This window comes from Anastrepha obliqua, chromosome 1 (assembly GCF_027943255.1).
Source record: "Anastrepha obliqua isolate idAnaObli1 chromosome 1, idAnaObli1_1.0, whole genome shotgun sequence".
Classification (NCBI taxonomy): domain Eukaryota; kingdom Metazoa; phylum Arthropoda; class Insecta; order Diptera; family Tephritidae; genus Anastrepha; species Anastrepha obliqua.
Window position 1 is genome coordinate 20,145,977 of NC_072892.1, and position 25,157 is coordinate 20,171,133.

At 40.0% G+C, this 25,157-nt stretch overlaps 1 protein-coding gene across 1 annotated transcript in view; it reads left to right on the forward strand.

Moving 5' to 3' along the window:
• Nucleotides 1-25,157, forward strand: part of LOC129241873 (mucin-5AC) — a 204,705-nt gene that overhangs the window by 163,103 nt on the left and 16,445 nt on the right. Inside the window, exons 4-6 of the mRNA XM_054878450.1 lie at nucleotides 19,267-19,501; nucleotides 20,461-21,233; nucleotides 21,862-21,967. Of these exons, the coding sequence (XP_054734425.1) occupies nucleotides 19,267-19,501; nucleotides 20,461-21,233; nucleotides 21,862-21,967 (1,114 nt within the window). The remainder of the gene's footprint in view (nucleotides 1-19,266; nucleotides 19,502-20,460; nucleotides 21,234-21,861; nucleotides 21,968-25,157) is intronic.

Here is a 25,157-nt window from a genome sequence, read left to right on the forward strand (position 1 = left end):
TGACTCCATACAACAAAATAGGCTTTACAATAGTATTATATAGCCAAAAAACAACTTAGGCGAAAGGCCCCATCTTTTTCCAATTGCGCCCTTGCACCCATACAAGGCTATTGCTGCCTTCCTCACTCTTTCCTCAATATTGGACTTCCACGTAAGCTTGCTGTCAAGGATAATACCTAGGAACCTCACCTTCTCAGAAAGCATCAGAGGAGCGCCCCCTAGTGAGGGAAGTTGAGCTCCGGGTATTTTATATTTCCTCGTAAATAAGACGAGCTCCGTCCTAAGAGGATCCACCGACAGGCCGTAATCCGTTGCCCATCTAACAACTGCGTTCAGATATCCCTGCATCAAGTTATACAGAGTATTCACCAATTTTTCTCTAACAATTAGTGCCACGTCATGACTACTATATTATACTGAATATACCCTCAATTAATTTGTGACAGCTCCTGTTTACGAGATATACCTTTCGTTAATAATTCATTGCTTTTTATTACCTGTTTGCTAAAAAATTAAAAAAAGGTTTTATTATTATAATTTGACACGACATCCTCAAGACGAGTTTGTGTAAATTATCCGAATCAATTTTGTTTCATTTGCGATGAGTAAATACCGATTAAATGTGCCAGCTATCGTAATAGAGGTTTACGAAAATTACTTTGGTCACCCGATGGAAATCAAAAATAAGCCTTAATAAGGATTCCCCAAAAATGCATGCAAAATATGCGTTGAATTTCTACGTTTGTGGACAAATAAGAAAACAAATAGATTTAGGTACGAAGTTGCTATGGACTGTAAGGAGCCCGTGAACCACCACAACGACTGTTATTTTTGTTTGGTTAGGCAAATCAAACGCAAAAAGTGGCGATGGATAGGTCACACACTGAGAAAATCACCAGATAGCATCCCGAGGATGACACTTGACTGGAACCCGCAAGTGAGCAGAATTCGCGGTCGACCAAAAATCACTTGGAGAAGGTCGATGCTGCGCGAACTACCAGATAACGGCATCTCCAGGGACGGTGCAACAACAACAGCACAGAATCGTGTACGATGAAAGAGTCTTGTCGAGGCGCTATGCTCCCGAGAGGAGTGAACCCTTGAGAGGAGTGTAACCTTAAGAATTAGAGTTCAGAATAATTATATTGAAGATCGCTTTAGCTCTATTATGTTGACACATACACATGTGAATGTATTGTTTTGTTGCTTACTTTTTTTGAAAATTGAATCCTAATATTTTCATATGAAGATATTTCATAGGTTCACACGGTGATTTAAAGGTGTTAGATCATCCCAACCATCCGATTTATTATTTATTTATCTGATCCTTGACTATCTAGTTAAAGACAATGATCCATCAGAGACTATATTCACCAATGCTGATGACCTGATCAACCTCGCGGAAAATAAGAAGTTCTAAAAGAAGTTTTCCGAGCACTCCCAAAAATTCTTTGCATTAAAGATCACTGAAAGCAAAATAAAATACTTCGGAAGACTTAACACGTTGAGTAAAGTTCCAGACCTTACCATTGGTGATTATAAATTTTAAAGCGTGTATAAAAATAAATACCTAAGACTGCTTCTCAGTAGAATGGATGGTACAACAACTGCTATCCAAGACCGTGTGCAGCTGCGATATTTTGCCCACATTAAACTGTTAAGGTGATTGAAGAACGAAAACCAAAATATACGAAACACTGATTGGACCAGTGGCAAAATATGAATGTGAAGCGTGGACACTGAAAGCAGATACAATTCCACAATTACGCACATTGGAAAGAAGAATACTGGGTCCAGTACGAGAAGAAAATGGTCCCTATAGCATCAGGTATAATAAGGAGCTTGATGAAAACGTCGCGCGCTTTGTTAAATCGCAGTGCATCCGATAACTAGGAGACGTTTGCAGAATACCAGATGAAACAATACCTCGCAAAGTTTTGGATGCACGCATGTATGGTGAAGGGGCCGACCGCGTCGAAGATCGCTAGACGACGTTGAGGATGATTTAAGAGGAACAACTATTTAACGCAGTACGGTTATAGACCGAGATGCATGGAGAAAAGTTGTGAAGGAATCTAAAGCTCGCACCAAGCTGTAGTGCTATGCATGATAATGATGATGATATCAACCCAAAATGAAGCAAAATAAAACAAATTCGATGCATTCTTCAGTGTCCCTATGACCAAGATGAAAAAGCGGACCCGATGGCCAACAAATTGTGTGATGCTTAAGGATCCAATACAGTGTCGAATACAATAGCAAAGCGGTGGTTTCAACTGTTCTGTTTTCTTTATACACATATAAAAAAAAATAATTGCCGCGTACACTTCTGTTAGGTGTTTGGTCAAGCCTGTCCTCCAATTTGTGGCGTTCGTTTTGATATTGTTCCCACAAATGCAGAAACTTACAGTTTTAAGCCAACTCCGAACGGCAGATTATTATTATTATTTTTTTTTTTGAGGCGCCTTTTCATGGCCGAAATACACTACGACCGCTGTTAGAAAATCCTTTTTGATTTTGGAGATTTGATGCACGGAGATTCGCACCTACGCATTCCCGAATGGAGTCACGCACCAACCCACTCGGCTACGGCAGCCGCTACACTCAAGTATTACCTACTTCGATACCTATCAAGTAATCTTAAATATGTTAATTTCATCATCGAGATAAAGCGACGTCTAATATATGCCTATTTTTGGGCTCATTTGTCAATATTTTTCAACTTGTTTTCCTTTTCAATAAATCTTACGATTTGGTATTGTATTAATTAAGTCAGAATTTTCAAAAAATTGGATCTTTGTTTTTGCATTTTCTTAAAAATTTGAAGTGAATCCGATAAATACTTTTCGATTTATTCAACAATTAACGACTTCTCGGGTTTTTTTGTTATGAATGTACAATTTAATGTATACCTATATCAATACACCTAAATATATATAGTTTTTACTACTATATACGGGGCTCGCCATCTATATTTCGGATTTGAACTAGGTATTATTTGAAGAATGGCAACACTTAGATATCATCTGATTTGACAGAAAATTAGTTTTATTCTTCCGCTGAACGAAAATGGTTGTGTATACGCTCAAAGAACGCTGGGAAATATTGCGACATTACTTTGAAAATCATGGTAATGTTGCAGAATGTGTACGTAAATTACGTACGGCAATGGGAAGAAAAAAAGCACCGAATGAAGCGTATGTGCGTTACTTTGCGAAAAAAAGTAAGAGAAACAGGGTTGCTTATGGACAAACCAACGCGTGACCGACCAAAAACCGTGCGTACACCCGAAAATATTGCTGCTGTGGCCGAGAGTGTTCGTAAATCACCAGGAACATCAGTTCACCGTCGATCTCAACAATTGGACATTTCGGAGACATCATTGAGACGAATTTTGCGTAAAGACCTTAGTATGATGCCGTACAAAGTCCAAATTGGTCCAGTTGTGTTCCATCATTAACCGGAAGGATTGTACTTCAAAATAAAAAAAACAGTTTGGAAAAATATTGAGTAATTTCTTTTTTATAGCATTTTTAATTCCGTTAAGTTATATGGCGGACCCTTTATAATTATAGATAGTACAAGTGCTGAAAAATATTTTTTTGTTGTCAGTATGTCTATAGTCGTTGCACTGAGCACTATCGACTGTGTTAAAATAAATTATATTTTAAGTAATTTACCGTGGGACGTGATTCTAGAAACGTTTCAAGAATACTAGTTGTTCTATCGTACGAACACTTGCATATATAGCTACTTGTATATTCAATGAAGGTATGAATTCATTATTGGTTATAATGAATACACTGGAACTTCATTGTGGACCTAATTCTCATCGGTATGCTGAAAAAATGGATGCTGCACGTATGAAAGTGGCAGATAAGTGCGGTTACGATAACACTCGAGAAGGTAGATTGCTACGTAGACAACACCAAATCGATATTTTGGAAGCTACTATGACTGGGCTGAATGGCTGAAGAACTGCTATTGAAAATCGTCATTTTTTGGGCTTCTGACTACCCCCAAACCCCTTAACTAGATTTTAGTAAAATATGTATCAAATTAAAGGTTTGAAAAATGAACTATAGATCCGTGGATCTCCCGAAAATATTTGGAGCAAATGTTGAAATACCCATAGGAATGGATTTTTTAATGTAGTTTCTTAGAAAAAATAAAATAAAAATGGTGAAATTCCTCCTATCAATGCTCTCCTGTTTTTTTCAAGCAATACTTACCAGTGGGCCTCCGCAGTATGGTCACGACTTTGTGAATACATTTTTAATACAATACTCGCATAACAGAAAGGGGGGTTTGCCATCATTCAAGAATTCCGTTTAAATGCAACAAACTTAAAACCGAGCAAGCCACACGAGCCACCAGCCCGCAACGGACAAAGAACAGTCAGCATCACATTTATGAACATTTGCAGTGAAAAACTGAAATACGAATGTTATTTTTCATATAGACTTTGCCTTTTATCCTTTCCATACAAACTTGGCCACAGTTCACAAGTAAACTTATAGCTAAAAAATGATCCACTCGCTACGCCAGAGGATTGCAGAGCTGTGAAAGATAGACTTGAGAAGGAATGAAATGAGCGACTGTCGGAAGTTGAGAAGTAAACTCGCTTACAGCCGTTGGTTATTGCAAACATACAAAAAAAACACTTGCTCTGCATTGTGTGTGTGTGTGTGTACGAGTGTGGTTATTTGGTTGGTTGCCGACGTCAGTCAGTGTATTTACAGTATCAATTTCCCTGACTGCACGCCACACTGACCCAAATCCGGAGCATACAAAAGGACCTGCTGCCCGCACCAAACCGTACGTTTTATGCCCTCACCCATACACACAAATTCACAGGGATTGCTGAAAATGCATGCGTTCATGTTTTACTCGTAAACATGCACAAAGATTTTAGTTGGAATTTTGTGCGCGGCACGCTTTGATGCACAACCAATGCCATGCTGCCGAGCTCTGTAGCTTGCAGTTCGTTGTAATATTCGCAACCACCATTTAAGAGTGCTTTCTTGCTTTCTTGCATTTTTGTATTATTTAATATTTTATTTTTGTTGCACGCCACCACTTGCAACCACTCACATACTCGGTCGGCTTTCGTTTTCATTTGCGAGCCGCACATTTTGCTCTTTTAATTATAATTCACTGCTTTGCGCTTAAAAGGAAAATTGTATTAGTTCAAGCGCCGGCCCTTACACCCTTTACACGCCTTTACACCCAAAATTAAAAGTTTAGTCGGAGTAATTAAGCGCTTGTAACTGCCTCCTTCCACTCGCTAATGCAAGTATTTGATATTGAGCGCGCGGTGTTTGCGTGTGTGTGTGTGTGGTGCTTGCGAGCTCACCTTTTACGCGTTAGCACCTGTGGATGTGCAAAATGGAGGGGCTGAAAACGGTCGAGGCGAGATGAGGGTTTCGTCTTACGCGTATACAAGTCAAAGAAGATTTCTTTTTGACAATTTTTTTTACAGGTATTTCATTTGGAGCTACTCTATGTGTCCGAAGAAGGGAGGCTGCATTCTTTTAAAATAACCGCAAGTAGCCATGGGAATAGAAGAGTTTGGGCCCTTTCAGCTAGGCGAAAACAAATGCGAAATGCGACGGTTGCTGTCGCTTTATTTTCGTAATCAAACCACTTTCCAATTAAAAGTTTTGTAAACGTTTTAGCAGAAAGCAGCAGAAGCCCAAAATCATAATAACTTAAGCGTTGCCATGAGAAATGGGAATAGTGGCAGAGCAGCGACTATGAAAATATGATATTAATTGCAGCGCGATATTCATGGTTTGTACGACTCACTCGGGAATGCAGCGGCGCTGTAATATTTGCAAGTCTCTAGATTGGAGCGGGAGATTGAAGACTGCTCTGCTGTAGCAAATTGCGCTTTCCTATTTCATTTTATCGCGTTTGCATTGCAAAATGAGATTCAAACGTTGCAAACTTTTAATTTCATTTACACTTTCGCCTGTCGGCTTCTTCTTCCGTTCCGCTCAGCTAGCATGATAAGCATGAAATACATAAAAAACAGAATATGCACAGCATCAAGGAGCGTTAAGTTTTTAAAGTTTAGGTTTTCAAAGCTTTCTCATTACACGCTCCGAGATATTCAGACGGATAGCAGAGCTGTATTGAGCGACATGCGTGAGATAGGTGAAAAGTGAGCTTCAATTACGTAACTAATTAAGTTTATTTTTGTTGTTGCTTCAGATTCAAAATTAACGTAGAAGTGGTATTTGCTCGAAAGAAAGGTGAATTCTTATTTTTCTTAAAAAAATTGTATTTATTAATTAACAGTTGCTTTGTCTTCCCATCAAATTCTCCACCCCGATATGCCAGTGTGGCTTTTCAATCCTCGAAATACTTTTGTTAAGCACTTTCTTATATGGACTGGAGTTCTTTCTTCGGACTGATTCTTTCATGGAACTTTTCAGTGTTAGGAAAATCGCAGGCGGTCACGGTGTTTTTGAAAAAAAAACATACAGATTATTTGGGCAATTTTATTAGAAGTAAAAACTCGCTAAAGACGTCTGTTAAAAATGAATTAAAAATACTAAATGGCTTCTAATGAAAAAAAGCTTCAGCTTTTTTGAACAAATCTCGTCACTCCCACTAAAAATAAACCGTTCTAAATAGTACAGGGTGTCCGGTAGTGGAATTAAGTTTATAATTCAAAGTTTCTCTCTAACTGCTGAGCGTACGAGCGGGGAGAGACCACATTCGTTTCCTTATACGTGCGAACTATTCAGTCGAGTTCCGCAGTATTTCAAGGCTAACGATTCGTGTGCAACTGATCGTCGTAGATTTTGCTCCCGTTGCAATATTTAATGTTCTCGAAATCCCACAAGTGAAGATTTGAGTCGCTCATCGGTGCGAGAGTTCCGGGCAACAACTTCAGTGGCTCAAGGAAATTATTCAACTCGCCGCTACAAATTAGCCCCATATCCGCGTCAGATCTGCGCTAGAGAGCGTCTATGCGGGGTCTTCCAAATACCATTGGACTGGAAATATTGAGGAAGGATCTTATAATCCATCACTTCAAAGTTCAAATCGTTCAAACGCTTACGCTTAACTGTTCCAATTTGCATAAAAATTTCTGCGAGGCAATGTTGGAGCGATTTCGTGTGGTAAACAGCGTCTTTTGGGATGATGAAACACATTTTCATTTAAATGAAAAAAAATTACCATTATTGGTCTTCCAAAGAACAGAACCCACTTCACAGTTCCAAAGTAACAGTTTGGTATGCATTTTTAAGCGGTAAAATAATTAAGCCATAGTTTTTTGTAAATCGTCGAGGGCAAGCAGTTTCTGTGGACGTTATGAAAAAACATCCTGCCTTCAATACACACAGATGAGTTCAGCAAGCTGACGCTACGCCGCACACGGCTAGTGAGACCACGGCGATACTGCGTGGTTTCTTCTCTAGCCACCCAGATCGTTCGATCTTATCCCTATGGTCTCAAAAGTAAAGTCTACGAAACCGCAGTATACAAGGTGATGTCCAAAATAAACAAGACTGAGCTAAAATAGAACCGACAGGAGCTTTGTTCTGATAACTTTGAGTTTAATTTTTATAGTCCCCTCTGGCCTCGATACACTGTTTTGCGCGATCTAAAAGCTTTCCGAAAGAGCGTTTCAGGTCATTGACCGGAATTTACTTCAGGATATCGGCACAAGCCTTTTGGAATGCCTCTACGGATGCAAAGCGTTTTCCTTTCATGGCCAAATGCAATTCCCCGAATAGGGAGAAGTCACAGGGAGCCATATCAGGCGAATACGGTGAGTGATTGAAGGTTAAAAAGCGATTTCTAGTCAAAAAACCAGTCACAAGAGTGGATCGATGAGATGGTGCACTCTCATGTAATAAGCGGTATTCAGGGCGAATTCGACGAATGCGATGCAACAAACGCTTCAAAACTCCAAGATAAAAAATTGCATTGGCGGTTTGGCCCGTTGGCACAAACTCCTTGTGGACAATTCCCTTGGAATCGTAAAAACAAATGAGCATCGAATAGTCGTCTGGGGCCTTCCATTCGTTACTTTGATGCTTAGTTTCAGGTTCCTGTTGGAACCATCACGTTTCATCACCAGTTACAATGTTGTAAAGGAAGTTCTCGTCTTTTCATGCCTCTTTACTAAGGTCCTCCGAATGTTGAATTCTGAACAATTTTTGGTCATCAGTTAACTTGTGCGGAATGAAACGTGCACAGACCTTTCGTAAGCCCAAATGATCAGTTAAAATGCGATAAATCGATGTTTTGAAGATATTCAACTCCGATTCCATGAATTTCAATGATGATTTGGGTTCATTTTTAATAAATTTACGAACAGTTTCGAAGGAGTTTTCGGTGATCTCTGAAACGTGTGAACTACTCATGAACTCTGGCATGAGATAGACAATCATCGCCATACAATTTTTCATCAATTCAAATCTTTCGGTAAACGTTTTACTCGTACCGATTTTAAACAAAATTTGATATTAGCTCTTTGTTCGAAACTCATTTTTGTACCGATGACACAAACATACTGACACATCTTACGCAATAACTTCGCTTCCACTGAACCGAATGTCACCAAGCTTTCACTGGAAGTCAGCTAAGGATGTAACTTAAAACGCACTAACTCATTAAAAAGATGGCGCCATCATAAACATTTTTATGACGCCAGTCTTGTTTATTTTGGACTTTGCCTTGTAGTTTGGACCCAGCGACCAGCTCAGTACTAAAAGAAAATATCGTACCACTTCTTCAGCGAGTGGTATGGAGTACGAAGGCCAAATTTTAAGAGTGCAGCCAACGTAACTACAACAAAACAGAAATCCGCAATTGTCTTTGTAATACGTTTTATCATTAATAATGCTTTTTAATTTAGCTCTGTGTGTATATATGCTCTTCATGGTATTCGTGTACCTTTGAGAAGTAAATGAGATTTTATACACTTTGCTTAAAGCAACATTGACTACATTTTACTATTCGCGACACGTACATTTATCTTGAAAATATGAATATCGGAATATCAGCCACTGCAACTATGATACAATTTCGCGATAAATATTGGAAATAAAAAACTGATTGACTCATGATTAAAACTTAAGTGCATCAACGCAAAGCCTGTAGCAATCCAATTGGAATAAATTAGAATACTGCAGCTTACATACAGGAACACCAGCAAACTAAACGCAAAAAACAAAATTCGGAAAATTGCTTACATTATTAATTTTTGCTGATTTAATCGGCTTATTAACAAAAAAACTCAAAAATGGTTTTTATACCAAAGTCAACTAACAAGCTTTAGTAATTTGAAGCGATGAAATTGGCCCCATACATTTACAGATGATTTAAGGAAGAGCACTTTTTTCAGATCCAAAAATCGAAATTTGGCCATATCTACGACCTGTGCCGTGTTCATATTGTAATAACAAGGGGAATCACAATTTTGAATCATAGTATCAAAAAATCGTATGCCATGCGAATCGTCCCAGTCTCTCATAAATCCGTTTTTAGATTTATGTTTTTGTCACCCAATTTATGGTGTGCATCCTGGTAGACTGGCAAACTGAATGCAGAGCTGCTTTGATATAAATTTGATAAATGAAAAAACATTACGAGCGTAAATATGTAACCCTTTTCCATTTTTATAACCTCAAATCAAGAATTTCAGAAATGTAGGTTGGGTTAGGTTGACCTGACTGCCTGAAAGCCATCACATAGGCCTATTGGTCCTTAGTGGTACCAGATGGAGCTTGACCTTTACGTTTCCTTGTAGTAGGCTTCTTGTAATAAGCCTGCGTCTTTTGCGAGTCTAAGTAATCTCTTAACCTCTAACCCTGAGTGACATTCTAACCTCTCATACTGTAGAGCTCCTAAGCATTTCATTCGGGTTCTAGCTAATGTAGGGCAAGAACATAGAAGGTATTCTAGAGTTTCCCTCTCTCCTAGTTCATTGCATAATTAGAAATGCCGTGTAAAACTTTCCCACAAATAACGGTATTTTGGTAAATTCGATGTGAATAAACCATTTTCATCATTTACAAGAGAAGATAAGTTTTATTTTTGTATTCTATTGGAATTAATGTATAAAATTAATGTAATAAAGTTTACCATAAGACCGCAATGGACCCTTACAAAACTAATACTCGCAGTATTGAAGATAAGCTATCCATGGTTCTTAAATTTTTTTAGCTGAAACAGCTAGTTCGAGTCTCATTAGCCACTGTTAGTATTGTTTTAATTGTTGTCAAAATGAGTTATCCAGTGAAGCGCACGTCGATTTTCCTAAGTGCCAAAACTGCAATCCATTATATTTAATAATTTTTCAAGGCCAAACATTTAACCCTAATGTCTAAATCTTTGCTAGACGAGAGCAGGGCAGCTGAGAAGAAAGTGTTGAGATTATTACATCTCGTCCTCACGACAGCTTCTGCAGAATGGCAGTTTCACCGCATGGACACCTAACGGGCAATACCCGGTTAGTCTACCCACCAAACTCGAGATGTGTGGCTCTGTTAGCCTTAGCAGTTCCCTCAAGTATCCCCAATCTACCCGTGGAAAGAAGGATCATGCGACCCTGCACGTTTGCGCATTAGCCCAGCGCTCGCTGAGTTGACTCGATGCCCATATTTCCACGAGCATACCACAGGTTAAGAACGCCAATCCTCTCATTTTGCAACGAAACTGTCTCCAAAATTTCCAACCCACTGCTTCCTTAATTGCGGCTACCTCCCCTTGGAAAACACTACAGTTGTCCGGAAGCCTGAATTTGAGCTTGATGGGGAGCTCCGCACAGAGTTGATGCAGTTCTGTTGAATTTATCCCAGAATCAGAATTTACAAAAAATAGTTCATCTTCCTTCTCTCTTCCATATGGAAAACAGTTCAATTTTACAATTCAATGACTTTTTAATAAATCCAAAAAATTAAGTCAATAAGAAAGTTTAACTTCTCGCTTTCGCCGTCATCGCAAAAGCCTATAGGATGGAGCTATGCCGTACGATTCAACAGATCGTAGGGATGATTCATGGGATAGTTACAAAAATTTTAATCTGAGGATTTCTTAAATAGTTGACTTCACTTCATAAGCTCAATAAATTTCATATTATCATAATTGAAATATAACTTAATAGTCCACCTATATTGAACTCCGAAAAAATACACTCCATATTTTAGCTCACTTGTAATGTGCGAGAAGTGTTGTTATTTGAGTTCTATTACTATTCGACTCTCTGTTAAAAGATGAGTAGCAAAGTGGTTCGCAATTGGCGAAATTATTAAACTTCTGAACCAGATATCTGCTTGACTAATTCAAAACTATTTTTTTCCCTTAACCACTTTCTTTGGTTGCTTTCTTTGTGGTCATATAAGGAGACAACTCAAATTTGTTTTTATTCCAAAAGCGGGAAGAAACTCACATACCCATCCAAAAAACTTAAGACCGATATCTCTTTCTTCGTTTCTATTGAAAACTTTCGAGAGGTTGATAGAATTTCACTAAAGCCTAACTATAGTTAGAAATCTTATCTCCACGTCACAACATGCAAAACACAACAAAAGGGAAATCGGCAGAGACAGCTCTACATAACCTTATTTACACGGCAGAGAATTCACTGCACAAACAGGAATTTAATTTATTATAGCCGATTTCCTTGATATTGAAGGGGCCTTTAACAATGTTGAAGGGGGGGGGGGGGGGGGGGGGGGGGGTACAACAGCACTCACTAATCTTGGGGTAGAACCGGGCTTTGTAGGCTTCATTGCAAAATGCTAAATAGCAGAATCGTTGAAGCGAAACTAGGAGAATCGGTGCTCAGGAGATTGGTAAGTAGAGTTACACCGCAAGGTGTTAAGTAGAGTTACACCTTGCAAGAGAAGGTACTTGTATGCCAAACATAAGTAATTTTATGGGGGTATCTCTCACAACTTGTAAGGTTCTTATTAAGGACGCGCTAATGAGTTCTACAAATCAAAGATGGATTAGTGTCAATATAGGCAAACAAGGCCATTGCTAAATATACGTCTGTCCAAGAATATTATAAAATTGAGTATACATCAAATTAGGACCTTAGGAGGGGCCCTCACAGGACATTGTCTCATAGGAAATCATGCAAGGAGATTAGGCGTTTATACGCATGATTTCTGTCGTAACTGCAGAGATGAGAAGGAGCTGGAAACAATTCAACACCAACACCTCCAGCCAGAAGCAGGAACCGATTTTTAAAATCCGACTTCTTAACGAATGTAAGTAGATAATCTATACACTTTAGGTATCAACAACCTTTTATGCTTTGTCAAAAGCTCAGGATGGTTCAGTATGGAAAGGGAAATGTAGCCCAGCCCCTGCGGCTCACAACGGACCCATTTCGTGGTCTAAGTGGCATCGCTGTCTATATCTGCGATACGGCTGCCAAACCTAACCTAACCTAACCACTTTCTCGAAAAGTTTTGAGCACGAAGACTACAGTTTCTCAATGACAGCAAGAGCAAACGCAATCTTCAGAGGCGGTCAATAAAAGCTCTTGAGGAACGGGGCAGGGTAAAAAGCCCTTCTCAAGGCGTTTAAGTTATTATTCTGGATAGAAACAAGGTTCCTGCTTGGAATAACAATATTTCTTTCAATTTCTCCATTCTATTTCTCACAAGTTTTGTGAGAAATATCGTCACTTACTTCGTATGAAGTTTGGGACTCGAGATTTATTGGCCTTCCACAGTCTGAGCAGATGCTTTTTTGTAATGACTGACTTCAAATAAAATGGTAAATGGATTTCTTGGTTTCAAAGACTTCTATCTAAAACGCTTGAACTGATTTATTCTATTTTTTCTCAAATATCCACCTACAAATAGTGCAAGTAATAAAATGTAGATATGTTTCTAGAGCAATAGGTGTGCACAGGTCATGAAAACAAATCGTACATCCACACAATTCCTTCCGCTTCATAGTAATCTTCATTAAGCGGTCAACTTTATCATCGTCGTAAGCGATTCCGTAAATACATAAGCATGCAATTTTATTGTTACGTGCTTGCTGGCTACATTTTTGTTCCACTTTTAAGTAAAAGTCAAGAGTATGGTGTAAATAATGACACTGGCACTTATTTAAGCTGCTGGTGCAAGTGATTATGCCGATGAATATGAGGATGCGAATATGAGGATGGAGGTAGACATGAAGAAAATATTGTAAGGGCAAAAACCGAAACGCTTATCTCACTATAGATAAATGTTGCAGTGTTGCTTTTATTGGTCCTTATTCTTGTACTAGCTGTCTCCCATTCTTTGCGTCACTGGCTTTTGTTACTTCAGCGCAAATTTAATAAACTCTCATCTTCTCACTTCATCCTGCTGGAAAGTTATTTCGTTTGAAACTGGTGCGTTTGTATGCCATTGTGCCTACAATACGACATCATTCAAAAGTCTGTCAATGTTTTTATGTGCTAGTACGGATATGAAGAGCCCGATTTTCAATCACTCCGCTGCATACATCCGGCTGAGTTTGAGTAATGGCTTAGAATATGTTGACAGTGCGGACATCCATCGATTGCAGATTGTGGCCGTGGTGTCCAATTCACGTCATCTCCGCGTGATAGAGCGCAGACTTCAATCGTTCATAACAAATTTTTATTAATTGTATGTTTTTTCTGCTTCTTGATGTTTCCCACAAATGGAGAGACCTACAAGTTTACGGCGCCTCTGAATGGCAGATTGTTTTTCATGACTGTTTTCCATGTATAATCGGACGGATAATAGAATCCTAATAATAGGATATTTTTCCATTGCCTGCCGAGCGGCGACCGCTTTTAGAAAAAAAACTTTTCCTATCATTTAATTTTTTGTGCCCCGGGTCTCGAAGCCGACCACAGCGGAATGATAATCACGTACCAACGCATTCGGCTACGGCAGCCGTGCACAAGTTCCCGAGTATAATTAAACGATGTCAGCTTGCTTCGAACTATTACGTTCCTTAACTGGTTCGCTACTTCAATTAATGGATTCAGCTCACTCCAATATGTTATTGCTTTTCCCAAGAAACCCTCTGATCTCTGCAGTTTTCATAAGACAAGAACCGACATTCCACCAAACTTCGTAAATTAGCAAATTTCCACTCCTTCCAGCGCGATAAGCGCTTACCCGATTTTGACTGAGTTTAACAAACTGCGCAAGTCCTTTCTTTATCTTGCTAACCAGCGCCAGTTGGACATACCAAGTGAAGCCAAGTTCTTCTCCACCTGATCTTTCCAATGCCCAGGAGGTGTTCCTCTTCCTCTGTTACAACCAACTGCTACCGCATCGAATACTTTCACAGCCGGAGCGTTTGTATGCATTCGGACGAAATGACCCAGCCAACGTAGCCGCTGGATCTTTATTCGCTGCGCTACGTCTCTGTCGTCGTAAAGCCCATACAGCTCAATGTTCCACCGCCTGCGATATTCGCCGTTGCCAAAGTGCAGAGGTCCAAAAATCTTGCGCAGAGTCTTTCTCTCAAACACTCCAAGCGTCGCTTTATCGGATGTTGTCATCGTCCAAGCTTCTGCGCCATACGTTAGGACGGGCATGATGAGAGCCTTGTAGAGCGTTAGTTTTGTTCGTCGAGAGAGGACTTTACTACTCAGTTGCCTACTTAGTCCAAAGTAGCACTTGTTGGCAAGAGAGATTCTACGTTGGATTTCAAGGCTGACATTTTTATCGGTGTTAATGCTGGGTCCTAAATAAACGAAGTCTTTTACAACCTCGAAATTATAACTGTCAACAGTGACGTGGGTGCCGATACGCGAGAGCGCCGGCTGCTTGTTTGATGGCAGGAGGTACTTTATTTTGTCCTCGTTCACCACCAGACCCATTCGCTTTGCCTCTTTGTCCATGTTAATATCATCATAACGATTGTACGCTCTTATAAAATATTGTGCCTGAGCGATTAAGTTCTGCGGCTCGTACGATCCTTTCCAATATCAGTTAGCAAATTTAGTTTCATGAAATCTGGAAACGCCACAGCGGCATCGCGATAATGTAAGTAGTTTTTTGTAAGTGAAAGAGAAATTTTAATTTAATACTTCGTTGGCAAAGACAAAAATCATGGAAACAAGATTGCGCCCATCAGCGAGTGGGTCACATCGTACTGGTCTAGTTTTGCAGTTTTGCCAACCCTTTGCTCATCTGATCAACAATTGGACTAGGGTGACGTCAAGAAAATCAGCTGATAGTGTCAAATTCACCAAGATCAAATTAACGATACCATTACTATTTCCATCGTGTAGAATACCTATAAGTTTTGAGAAGTTTTCTTAATTTCTGCTACTCCGCCCACAAGCTTGCCCCGTCCGACTTTCAGAAAACTGCCAGGTAGCAATGACATTCGTTTTCCGTACGCAGACTTGGCAGTTAAAAAGATTTTTTTTGCATTCTGCCTAATTTTAAAAAAACTATTTACAAAACTGAAAATAAGCAAACTTCAAAAGAGGGTACACCCAACCGGCTGTAACAAATTAAATGCTTCAACTTATCCATAGTAAATAATTTTTCCGTCCTAGACTCTCAGTGCTACCATTTCATAATATTTCATTTTGGTCATTATGTGATTTGCAACAACATTAAAATGAGCTTGGACATTAAAAAAAACCGTCGTTGACATCTCTGACGAACAACAAGCGAAATACAACCGGCATCGAGTAACTATAGCATCTAATCATGACATCGTTCAGGGCAACACCCAACAATGCAATGGACGACATAACAAGAACACAGTCAAAGGCTATCAGTTGACCCGTCTGCAAACTACTCACACAGAGCAAGCAACCAACAAATAACAACCAGCAACAGTGCTCGACTGCGAAAAAAAACTGGCCCATCCGTTCGGCCACCCAAACGTCAGCTTAGCCTGTGCGCCTGTCAGACTGCATGCGTTGAACTTCACTGTCATTGTCGTGTAACATAACTGTGGGTCTCACATGCTGGGCCATCGGTCGCTCTTCGTGTGTGTGAGTAAATCATAGTCCTGCGTCCCTTCCTTGCTAGGCCACCACAAATGTGCACATTTTGTGTTCTTCTCTATCCCCATCTACGCCTCCATAAGTAGGCCAATAGATTGTTTACTCGTGCGTATGTGTTGGTTATTTCCGCCACCCACTCCATTGTGCCATTCACTTCGAATTCACCGACGCTTGGTAAACACCCCGCATCTCGCTTGGCAAATGGCTAGCGTAGCCTAGCTTTATAAAAATTGCTTCTAAATTATTATTGTCATTATTGGCAGCAATGAATTGGTGTTTTGTTGTTGTCGTCCGGCTGGCGCTGGGTGTCACTACGTGCGCTCATGAACTAAAATGCTGCATTTTGTCATTATATGCGGCTGACGGTGGCGGGTGGCGGGTGGCGTTTGATAGTTGCTGGGGTAGCACACAAATAGCTGCAATGAAATAAATCTATGGCCATGAATTTGATGTACGCACTGGCTTGAAATGCTATTTTTGGTAAAAACCCATTTATGTAACTGGCCAATATATTATCAAAATGCTACAAGTATACATCTAGATATGAACGAGTATGTGCGTGTGTGTGTAACTACACGTGACACGTCATGTAAGTTTATAAACCTCTGGCATACATGCCACCTTGATCAAAAAGTTCCCGGAATATATTCAGAAAATTCAAAAACCAAATTTATTACTCAAAAATGATATTATCGGCTCCAAAGTTCTCCCCATCAACTGCAATGCACCTATGCCAGCGTCTGATTCAGCTCATTTGACTTCTCCGTTATTTCCATCGCAGCTCAAAGTGCAATCAGGTTAAAGGAGATTGGCCTCTGGAGGCAATCTCTCAACGCACATGGTACCATTTTCAGGCAGTTAACACCGTATTTCTCCGAACTTCGAACAGATCTCTCTATCCGCAAACTAGAGTTTGTGCAATCCTTGCTAGGGCAATCTTTCCTAATAGGAAGAATTGGATCGAGGGGAAAATCTGCACCGAAGCTTGCACCTCCGTCTTCACTGACGGGTCTAAGATGTAATCGTTAGTCGGTGCAGGGGTTTTCTCTAAATCAGCCAATTTATCTATCTCCTTTAAACTGCCGAATACTGCTAGTGCTTTTCAAGCAGAAGTCTTTGCGATCCAACAGGCATGCAAAATGTTTACAGAACGCGGGAGCGAGGGAGATATTTACATTTTCTCCGATAGTCAAGCCGCGATCAAGACTCTGACGACGCCATGGTGCAGAACGAAATTAGTAAACTCCGCTAAGGAGGAGTTCAAATCTCTTGGGTATACAAGTAACATTCTCTGATCTGGGTTCCAGTACATAGGCGTATAGAGGGAAATGAAATTGATGATGAGCTTGCCAGGAAGGGAACTGAATTGGTCTCAGAGACTTCCTACCAGGTCATCGGCATCCCCCTGTTAAAAGGGAACTGCACAAATAATTGACAAAAAGATGAAGCTCCATTTCTTCATGTGCTATTTCGAAAACCCTTTGGCCTCAATACGATATACGAAGTACTCAGAAAGTTCTTTGTCCTCCTCGCCATTCAATTTCCAAACTCATAGCTGTGTTAACCGGTCACTGGACGATCGGCACACACGCGGAAAAGCTAGGGTTACCATTTAACCCCCATTACCGAAGCCGTAAGGACCTTTCAGAGAAGGAACTGTTAAGCACTTTCTCTGTACATGTCCGAGTTCGGCAGCTAGACAATTAAGGTCACTTGGCGCTCCTTTCTTCGACAGCCTGGGGCAGTGCGACAACCTAAATCCAATCAATCTCCTCCAGTATATCAACAGCTCTGGTTGGCTGTAGATATCTACCTGTTGGTGGTCTCATAATGGTATCAAAACCACGATTCAGTGCTACTTGAGGAGCGCCAGATTGGCACTTCAACCATTTCACCTACCTACCTACCTTGATTCAGCTTTCGAAACATTTCTGGAACACTATTTTCGATGTAGCCATCAAAGACGTCTTCGATTTTTCCTTTATTTCCTTTGAACTACAAAAACGCCGAAGTAGTTCCCTATAGTGGTTTCTTGACTCGATCAAACAGAAGGAAAACGCACGGCGTCATATCAGATGAGTTCGATGACTGTTGGATGGTGTTTTTTGCGTTCTTGGTAAAAAATTCCGAGGTGCAAAATCCACGAGTTGCTTTCCCACAAATTCTCTCTTTTTTGGCGAATTGCTTCACGTAAAAGCCGCATAGGTCTTATTAACTGTCTGACCTTCTGGCGAAAATTCGTGGTGTGCAACACCGTTGTAATCCATAAAAGCCGTGTGCATCGCTTCCTCTTTTGACTGAAAACTACGAGATCTCTTTGGTTTTGGTTCATTGAGATCTTCACTCACTCCCTCCCCTAATGTCTGGATTGCATGTCGTACTCATAGGCCTACGTCTCGTCTCCAATAATGATGCGTTTGATGAATGTTGGGTCGGATTCAGCCGTGAAAATCATCTATTTGGCGATATCAATGCAGTTTCTTTCTTCCAGGGAATTCAAGTCACTTTGGGACAAACTTTACAACAAGACGGCACAAACCCAAATCATTAGCGGCAATGTCCTGAATGGATTAATAAGCAATGTTCAAGTTGGATGCCAGCTCTCTGTTGGTCTGATTGTTAATTTGCCGTTATTGATTAACTTTTCTTTCTCTTTATTCATGTTTTCATGAGTTTTCGTTGTCGACGGCCCGCCACTATTTTCGCCATCCTCGACGGACTCACGTTCTCTTCTGAAGCGTTCATGTCCCTCATGACCATTGTTATTGTAGAGTATCTTTATCGATACAGTTACTGATAAAAACATGTACATCAACAGTATCCCAACATTCCTAAAGTTTCCGCAACAGTTAATTCATTTTTAGCGCAAAATTTTAAACTCGTTGTTGTAAATTCAAATCCATTTTTAAAAAATCGAAAACAGGCGCGGAGGTAGATTTACTGGACGGCGATACATTTTTTGTAGGAATGTTAATCACAGATGTGGTAGTCTAACAAAAAAAAGCATAGCTCAAATCAGTTGATTTAAAACGTCACCTGGCGGTTGTTCCGGGAACTTTTTAATCCTGGTGGTAAGATAAAAACAAGTAAAAATGTGTCAGATTTTACTCCTTTGCACCAGTTTTAACTACATTTCCTGCAACAACTACGTATGAATTAGGGTGAGATTTTTTTTAATTTACTTCATATTTCGATAGCGGAAAGATTCACATTATATTTTATTGCTCGCACACTTCATTTTGCACTGATATCAGAAATTTATGCTCCGACTTTTTTTTTTTGAATAGGTGAAGCAGTTGGTGAAGAAACCCATATCCTGGCTGCGCGTTCGCGATGGACACATCTTGACAGTCGATCAGACAACCTTCATTGCTGATCAGCGATTCCAGTCAATTTTTGCACCAAATCCGGAACGCTGGTCGTTGCAAATCAAATATGTTCAACTTAAGGATGAAGGCACCTATGAGTGCCAGGTGTCTACAGAGCCAAAATCAAGTGCAATTGTCACATTACGAGTAGTGGGTGAGTATTGATGGAAATTTTAGCAAATTGAATTGGTGGCAATTCTCTATACATGGACTAATTTCAGAAGTAGAGCCAAGAAAATTGAATGTAGTTGTAATTTATTTTTTAATTCACTCATCGTTAGCTCTACAAATAATACAGGCGAGTTTATATTAAACAATAATAACAAAATGTTGCATCTCGTGGACGATTCAGCCTGAGTTCAGATATCACTTGCGTTTTTCTTTGCTTCTGCTGATCCTAATAAGAAAGTGCATTAAAATCGTTTCCAGAGTTTATTCTTCCCTCGTTTGTGGTATAAACGTAAGCGCGTAAAGCTGCACGAATTTTCTGGACAACTTTCCATTTGAAGTGCCTCAGTTTATTTTTCGCATCGGTCAAGCCTTTATCTACTAAAAATAGGGCGCCATACATGACATACTTACAATGTCTTTCAGATAGGAGTGGCACTTATCCACAATAAACTCGCATACTTCATTATTTTCGCTTTGCTATCACATTTAGAGCTGGCTGAACTGACGTCGTGAGTCAGTCTAAATGGCTTCACAGTGAGAGAAATTTATTAGCGCACATGTAAATTTCCAAAATTACTTCCTACAGGGTGTTTAGTTATCAATGTTCGCTATTCAGAATATGCAAATTTATATTGACCGAAAATCCATTATCTAAATTTCCTGCATAATTTTGCTTTATCTTCTGCAAACACTTCTCATCGCATCGAATCAATTTCACACGAAAACACTGATAAATTAACAAACACTCACACACCGAAACAATGCAAATACGCATAAAATCAAAAACTAATGTATTCACACATACACACACACACACACAACCATATGCAAATGCATCCGTCGTTTCATGGTTGGCCGCACGGAAATGTATGCCTTGACAAATACCCCCCCCGTTACGCCATACATTGGCCGTTGCTCACTTTTCGCTGCTCGGCGGTGCAGAGCCGAGAACGGAATTGATTGGCGAGCCCACACGTCACGTCAAGGCGGGCAGTCAAGTGAAGCTGCGTTGCATAATTAGCCAGGCGCTGGAGCCGCCACTTTTTATTAATTGGTTCCACAATCAGAAGCAAATTTATTTGCACAGCCGAAGAGGTTGGCGCACCGAAATCGAACGCATCGAATTACCGTTAACGGAACCCCCAACAACGACATCGGCCACTACTACTACAACAACAACAACAACAACAACAGACGCTACAACGACAGCTTCCACCACGACAATGACATCGCTAGCCACTGCAGCTCAAGTCGAAGGTGCGACAACAATTACTGGCCCAGCAGATGCGGTGCCGGCGGCATCAGCCCCAGCCACTTCAGCCCCAACAACAACAACAATACACTCGCTGGCAAATGAGTTTGGCAGCTACAGCGATATTGCGCACACAGGCACCGACACGTCGGCAGTGCAGGCGACAGGAGCAGCAAATGTGAGTGGTGAGGATATAGGCTTGGCAACAACAATGCCCGCAGTCAGTGTGCCACCTTCTGAGGTGGCGGCAGACGGCGAGGCAAGTGCGCTGGGCGTTGGCAATAGTTTTGCCTTTGGCACTGGCAACACCACTTCATCACTGCTGGCAGCCATGGCGGCGGCAGCGGTCACCATGTCAACAGCAGTGCCAACCATAGCAAAGACAATGCTTTGGCCGCAAACAACAGCAATAATAACCACAGTGAGCACAACGCTGGCGGCTGTGGAGGTACGACAAATAACGGTAAGTTACTTTAAAGAATTTTAATTGATAAAGTTTGTATGAGACAGGAAATAAATTGGTTCTGCGAAATTCGGCCAACTTCATAAGTGCTTGCACCACCTAAACGACAAACTGTGTGCGTTGTAATGCGTTCCCATGGCATACGCATAAACATTTCACTTGAAATTAAAATCAAGATGACCCTAAAAACCTTAAATTTAAGGAACCTGAAGGGTTAAAAAAACAGTTAAGCACGATTTATTTCATGGGAAATTTTCTATAAATTAAGAAAAAATTTCAGCATCGCACTGAGCTATGCAAACATTACACGCAGTACGTAGAATTTATTTTTGGCAACCTCGCATTCCATTCACGGCAGGTTGACGTAGTTGCATGTGCCTCTAAATGTGTGTATGTGCGCTTGTGCATCTGCTCTACTGACATTTGCCTTTTCACTTTCAATGTCTATTTTCCTATCAATTTCGGTGCATACGAATTCCGACAAGCCACTCAAGCACACATCTCCCACCATTCAATTACCAACTACAAATATTTCTACATGAAACTAAACTAAATACAACAAAATCTGTGTGTTGAAGCAGCTGCAACAACAACTAGTACAATGTTTATCTTTCAATTTCAATTACAGACGGCATCATTAATAATACCATCGGTGGAAAAGCAGGACTCCGGCAATTACACTTGCAGCCCCTCCAACAGTGCGCCCAAAACTGTTGTCCTTCACGTGCTGAATGGTAAATTTCATTTTATTCGCAGATTTCAGTCGCTCTCTCCATATCTCTTTCACTACGTACATTTGGTGCTTTAGTAGCTTTTGCTTTGACTCTTCTTTAATTTCGATTTTGTTTGTTTTCGTTTTTTTTTCAAATCGCATCTCTACGAACTAAATCGAATTAAATTTATTTCAATCAGTTCGTTGTAGTGGCGCTTTGAATGTGTTGGTTCGTGTTATATGGTGAGGGGCAAGTGAACGAGAAACTTGCCATCATGCCACAAAATGCTGACATATTTGTGTGCGTGTGTGTATTTGAGTGAATGTTTGTGTAGTGGAGCGCATTGAATTGGATTGAATTTTTATTTTAATTGAATTTGTTTGCTATCACGCTGGCATTTACATTTCATTTACATTCACGGGCAAGTGTAATAAGCGTGCATTCACCCGCACATTCCCCCATATACGTATGCAGGTATTATGTATTTGTGTGAGTGCATTTAAATGTGCAGCTTGCGTTTGTCTGGCAAACCCACGTGTTTGCATTGGCCGCACGTGCCGTTTGATTGAAATGAGTGTCAATGCATGTGGCAGCTACATGCGCGGAAGCTCGTCAACAGTTGCGTTAGGTTAGTATGCATATGTGTGTGTGTGTGTGTGTTTTCACATGACATATGCATTGGTGTCATTTGCATTGCGACACCGACTATCGAACCGTTTTTGGTGGCATGTTCGTTATGTGCTTCGCTCGCCTCGACGGATACTCACAAAATTTGCATAGAAAACTAAAGCGGGCAGGTGGCTGCATTCGATATTTCGATGATTTAAATGGTAAAATTACGTATAAATAACGTACACTGGACTGAACAACTACATACATACACACATATGTGTGGTTACGTTTTCTAAAAGGCTTAGTATTTATTCATGTTGGCGCAAGGACCGACAACAAGCGTCCACGGTGCTCCTGGATCAATGGGCGCAGTTTGGCAAATATTTCAAATACTCAGATGGAGTTGAGAAAATATGGTACTAAAACCAAACTGAATTCTATAAATGCAGTGGTTTATAAATACTAAAAGTACAAACATTTGATACTGATGCTTTCCATTTCAATTCAACCGGGGTATTCGGGTCATGTTCTTCGATTTCGATGTAACTCAAATATGTTGCTCTCTGGTCAAAATAATGAGACACGTATTTTTTTGTTCGCCCGAAAAAATTTTTTTTCAAGCTTTACCGGCAATTTTGTTTTTCAGCTCAAAATCGATTTTTTTTTTAAATGCTCATAACTTAGTCAAAAATGAACCGATTTTAATAATTTTGGGTTCAAAATGATCGTCATTACTTACACGAGCGATTTCATGTAGAAAAAGTTGCAAAAAAGTAGTTGAACATTTTTTATTTTACCACTCGAAGCAATTTCCCATCGCAAGTAATGGTTTGGGCCGCAGTGACCGCTGATGGACACTCTCCAATCGTTTTTATCGAGCCTGGTGTCAAAATGAATGCGACTTATTATCGGGAAAATGTTTTAGAAGCTGCTTTAGAGCCGTGGACACGCAAACATTTCGGTCGTAGACCTTGGACGTTCCAACAGGACTCGGCACCGTCTCATAAAGCTCGTGTGAACCAAGAATGGTTAAAAAATCATGTTCCACACTTCATTTCATCCCCACAATGGCTTTCGAATTCACCAGACGTAAATCCGATGGACTATTCCATCTGGTCCATTTTGGAGAGCAAGGTGAGGATTAAAAAATATGCTTGTATGGATGCGCTGAAAAAAGCAAGAATGGGCTAAAATGAATATATGTTAAAAATGTAATCATTTTTCAACAATTTTGTCTTTAAAATCAATAAAAACTATGTAATTTCAGACAAAAAAGTTATGGTGTTTTGAATAGGTAACACTTCATATCGTTCACCCTGTAGATAAATAATAAAATTTCGGGATACAGTCTGTGTCAGAAGGAAATAACCGGTTTTTTCTTGCTACTTCGAGATATATTTCGTTCTACTTTTTGCTGCATAACAGTCCCACTCAAGGGCTATGACGCCAATGCTAACTCAGGTTAGTGTCGTTCGAAACTTTCTCTTCAACGCAACCAAACAAAAATGAGTGAGAAGTATGCGAAGCGTTTTGAGTATTTTTAGGCACGCATTCGAAAGAGCCGAAATTATATGGAAAAGTGATTAAAAACTCAAGAAAGTTTGCTGTGATGTGGAATCAGCGGTATAAAGTGTACAAAAATGTTGATGACTTTTCCGAGCGTGGTTTGAACCGAGTGACGACAAGAAAGCAGGTTAAAGTGATCGTCCAACTTTTTAAGCGGCGCCCTGACTACGCTAAGCACGATCAGTTTTTGCTAAACAGGGAATAGATGTGAGTATCAACACCATCGAACGTTGACTGAAGGAGGCGAACATATCATACCGTCCCACATCATCAAAATCACTGCTTTCATAAAAGCATATTGAGAAAAAACAAAACAGTCACCAGACGCCAACCCCATTGAAAACGTGTAGGGAACTATGAAAACGCATCTTTCCCGGAAGGCCAGTCAATAATTTAAAGCAACTCGTGCGCCAAGTTCGCAAAATCTAGTCCTGTTGGTCGACGAGCTACGCAGAAAAGCTGGTTCAAAGCATGCCGAGAAGATACCAGGCTATACTCGACAACGATGAATACTATACGTCTTATTGAGTAATTGTGACTCGTGGTTTTGTACCTACTTTCATTTAAGGTAGTAGTCTGGTAACTTATTTTGAAAATTTCGAATTTCGGTTTTTTACATATTTTGAAAGTGCGATATATTGGTAATATACTGTACAAATTTTAGACCGAAATTCGAAATATTGACGAAATTATAGCACATACATGAGCGCGGCTCAATTGCTAAAACTTTAAACGCGTTTTTCTGAAAACAACGTTTTTCCGGATGGCCGTCGTGAAAACAAATTTTCTATCTAACGGATTGAGCTGAAATTTAGATATGTTTTTCTACACATCAATAGTTCTGGCGGGTAGTAGATTTAATTTATTTCGTCCCTAACTTTCCATTTTTTAGTCCGATTTTCACTTTAAAAAAAGGCAATTTTCTTACGAAGTCCGCCATTTTGTTATTTTTTGTCAAAATCATTTGATCTTACTACCCGCCAGAACGACAAGCACACTGATTAATAAGCAATTTGTTTTTTCTGTTTCAGAT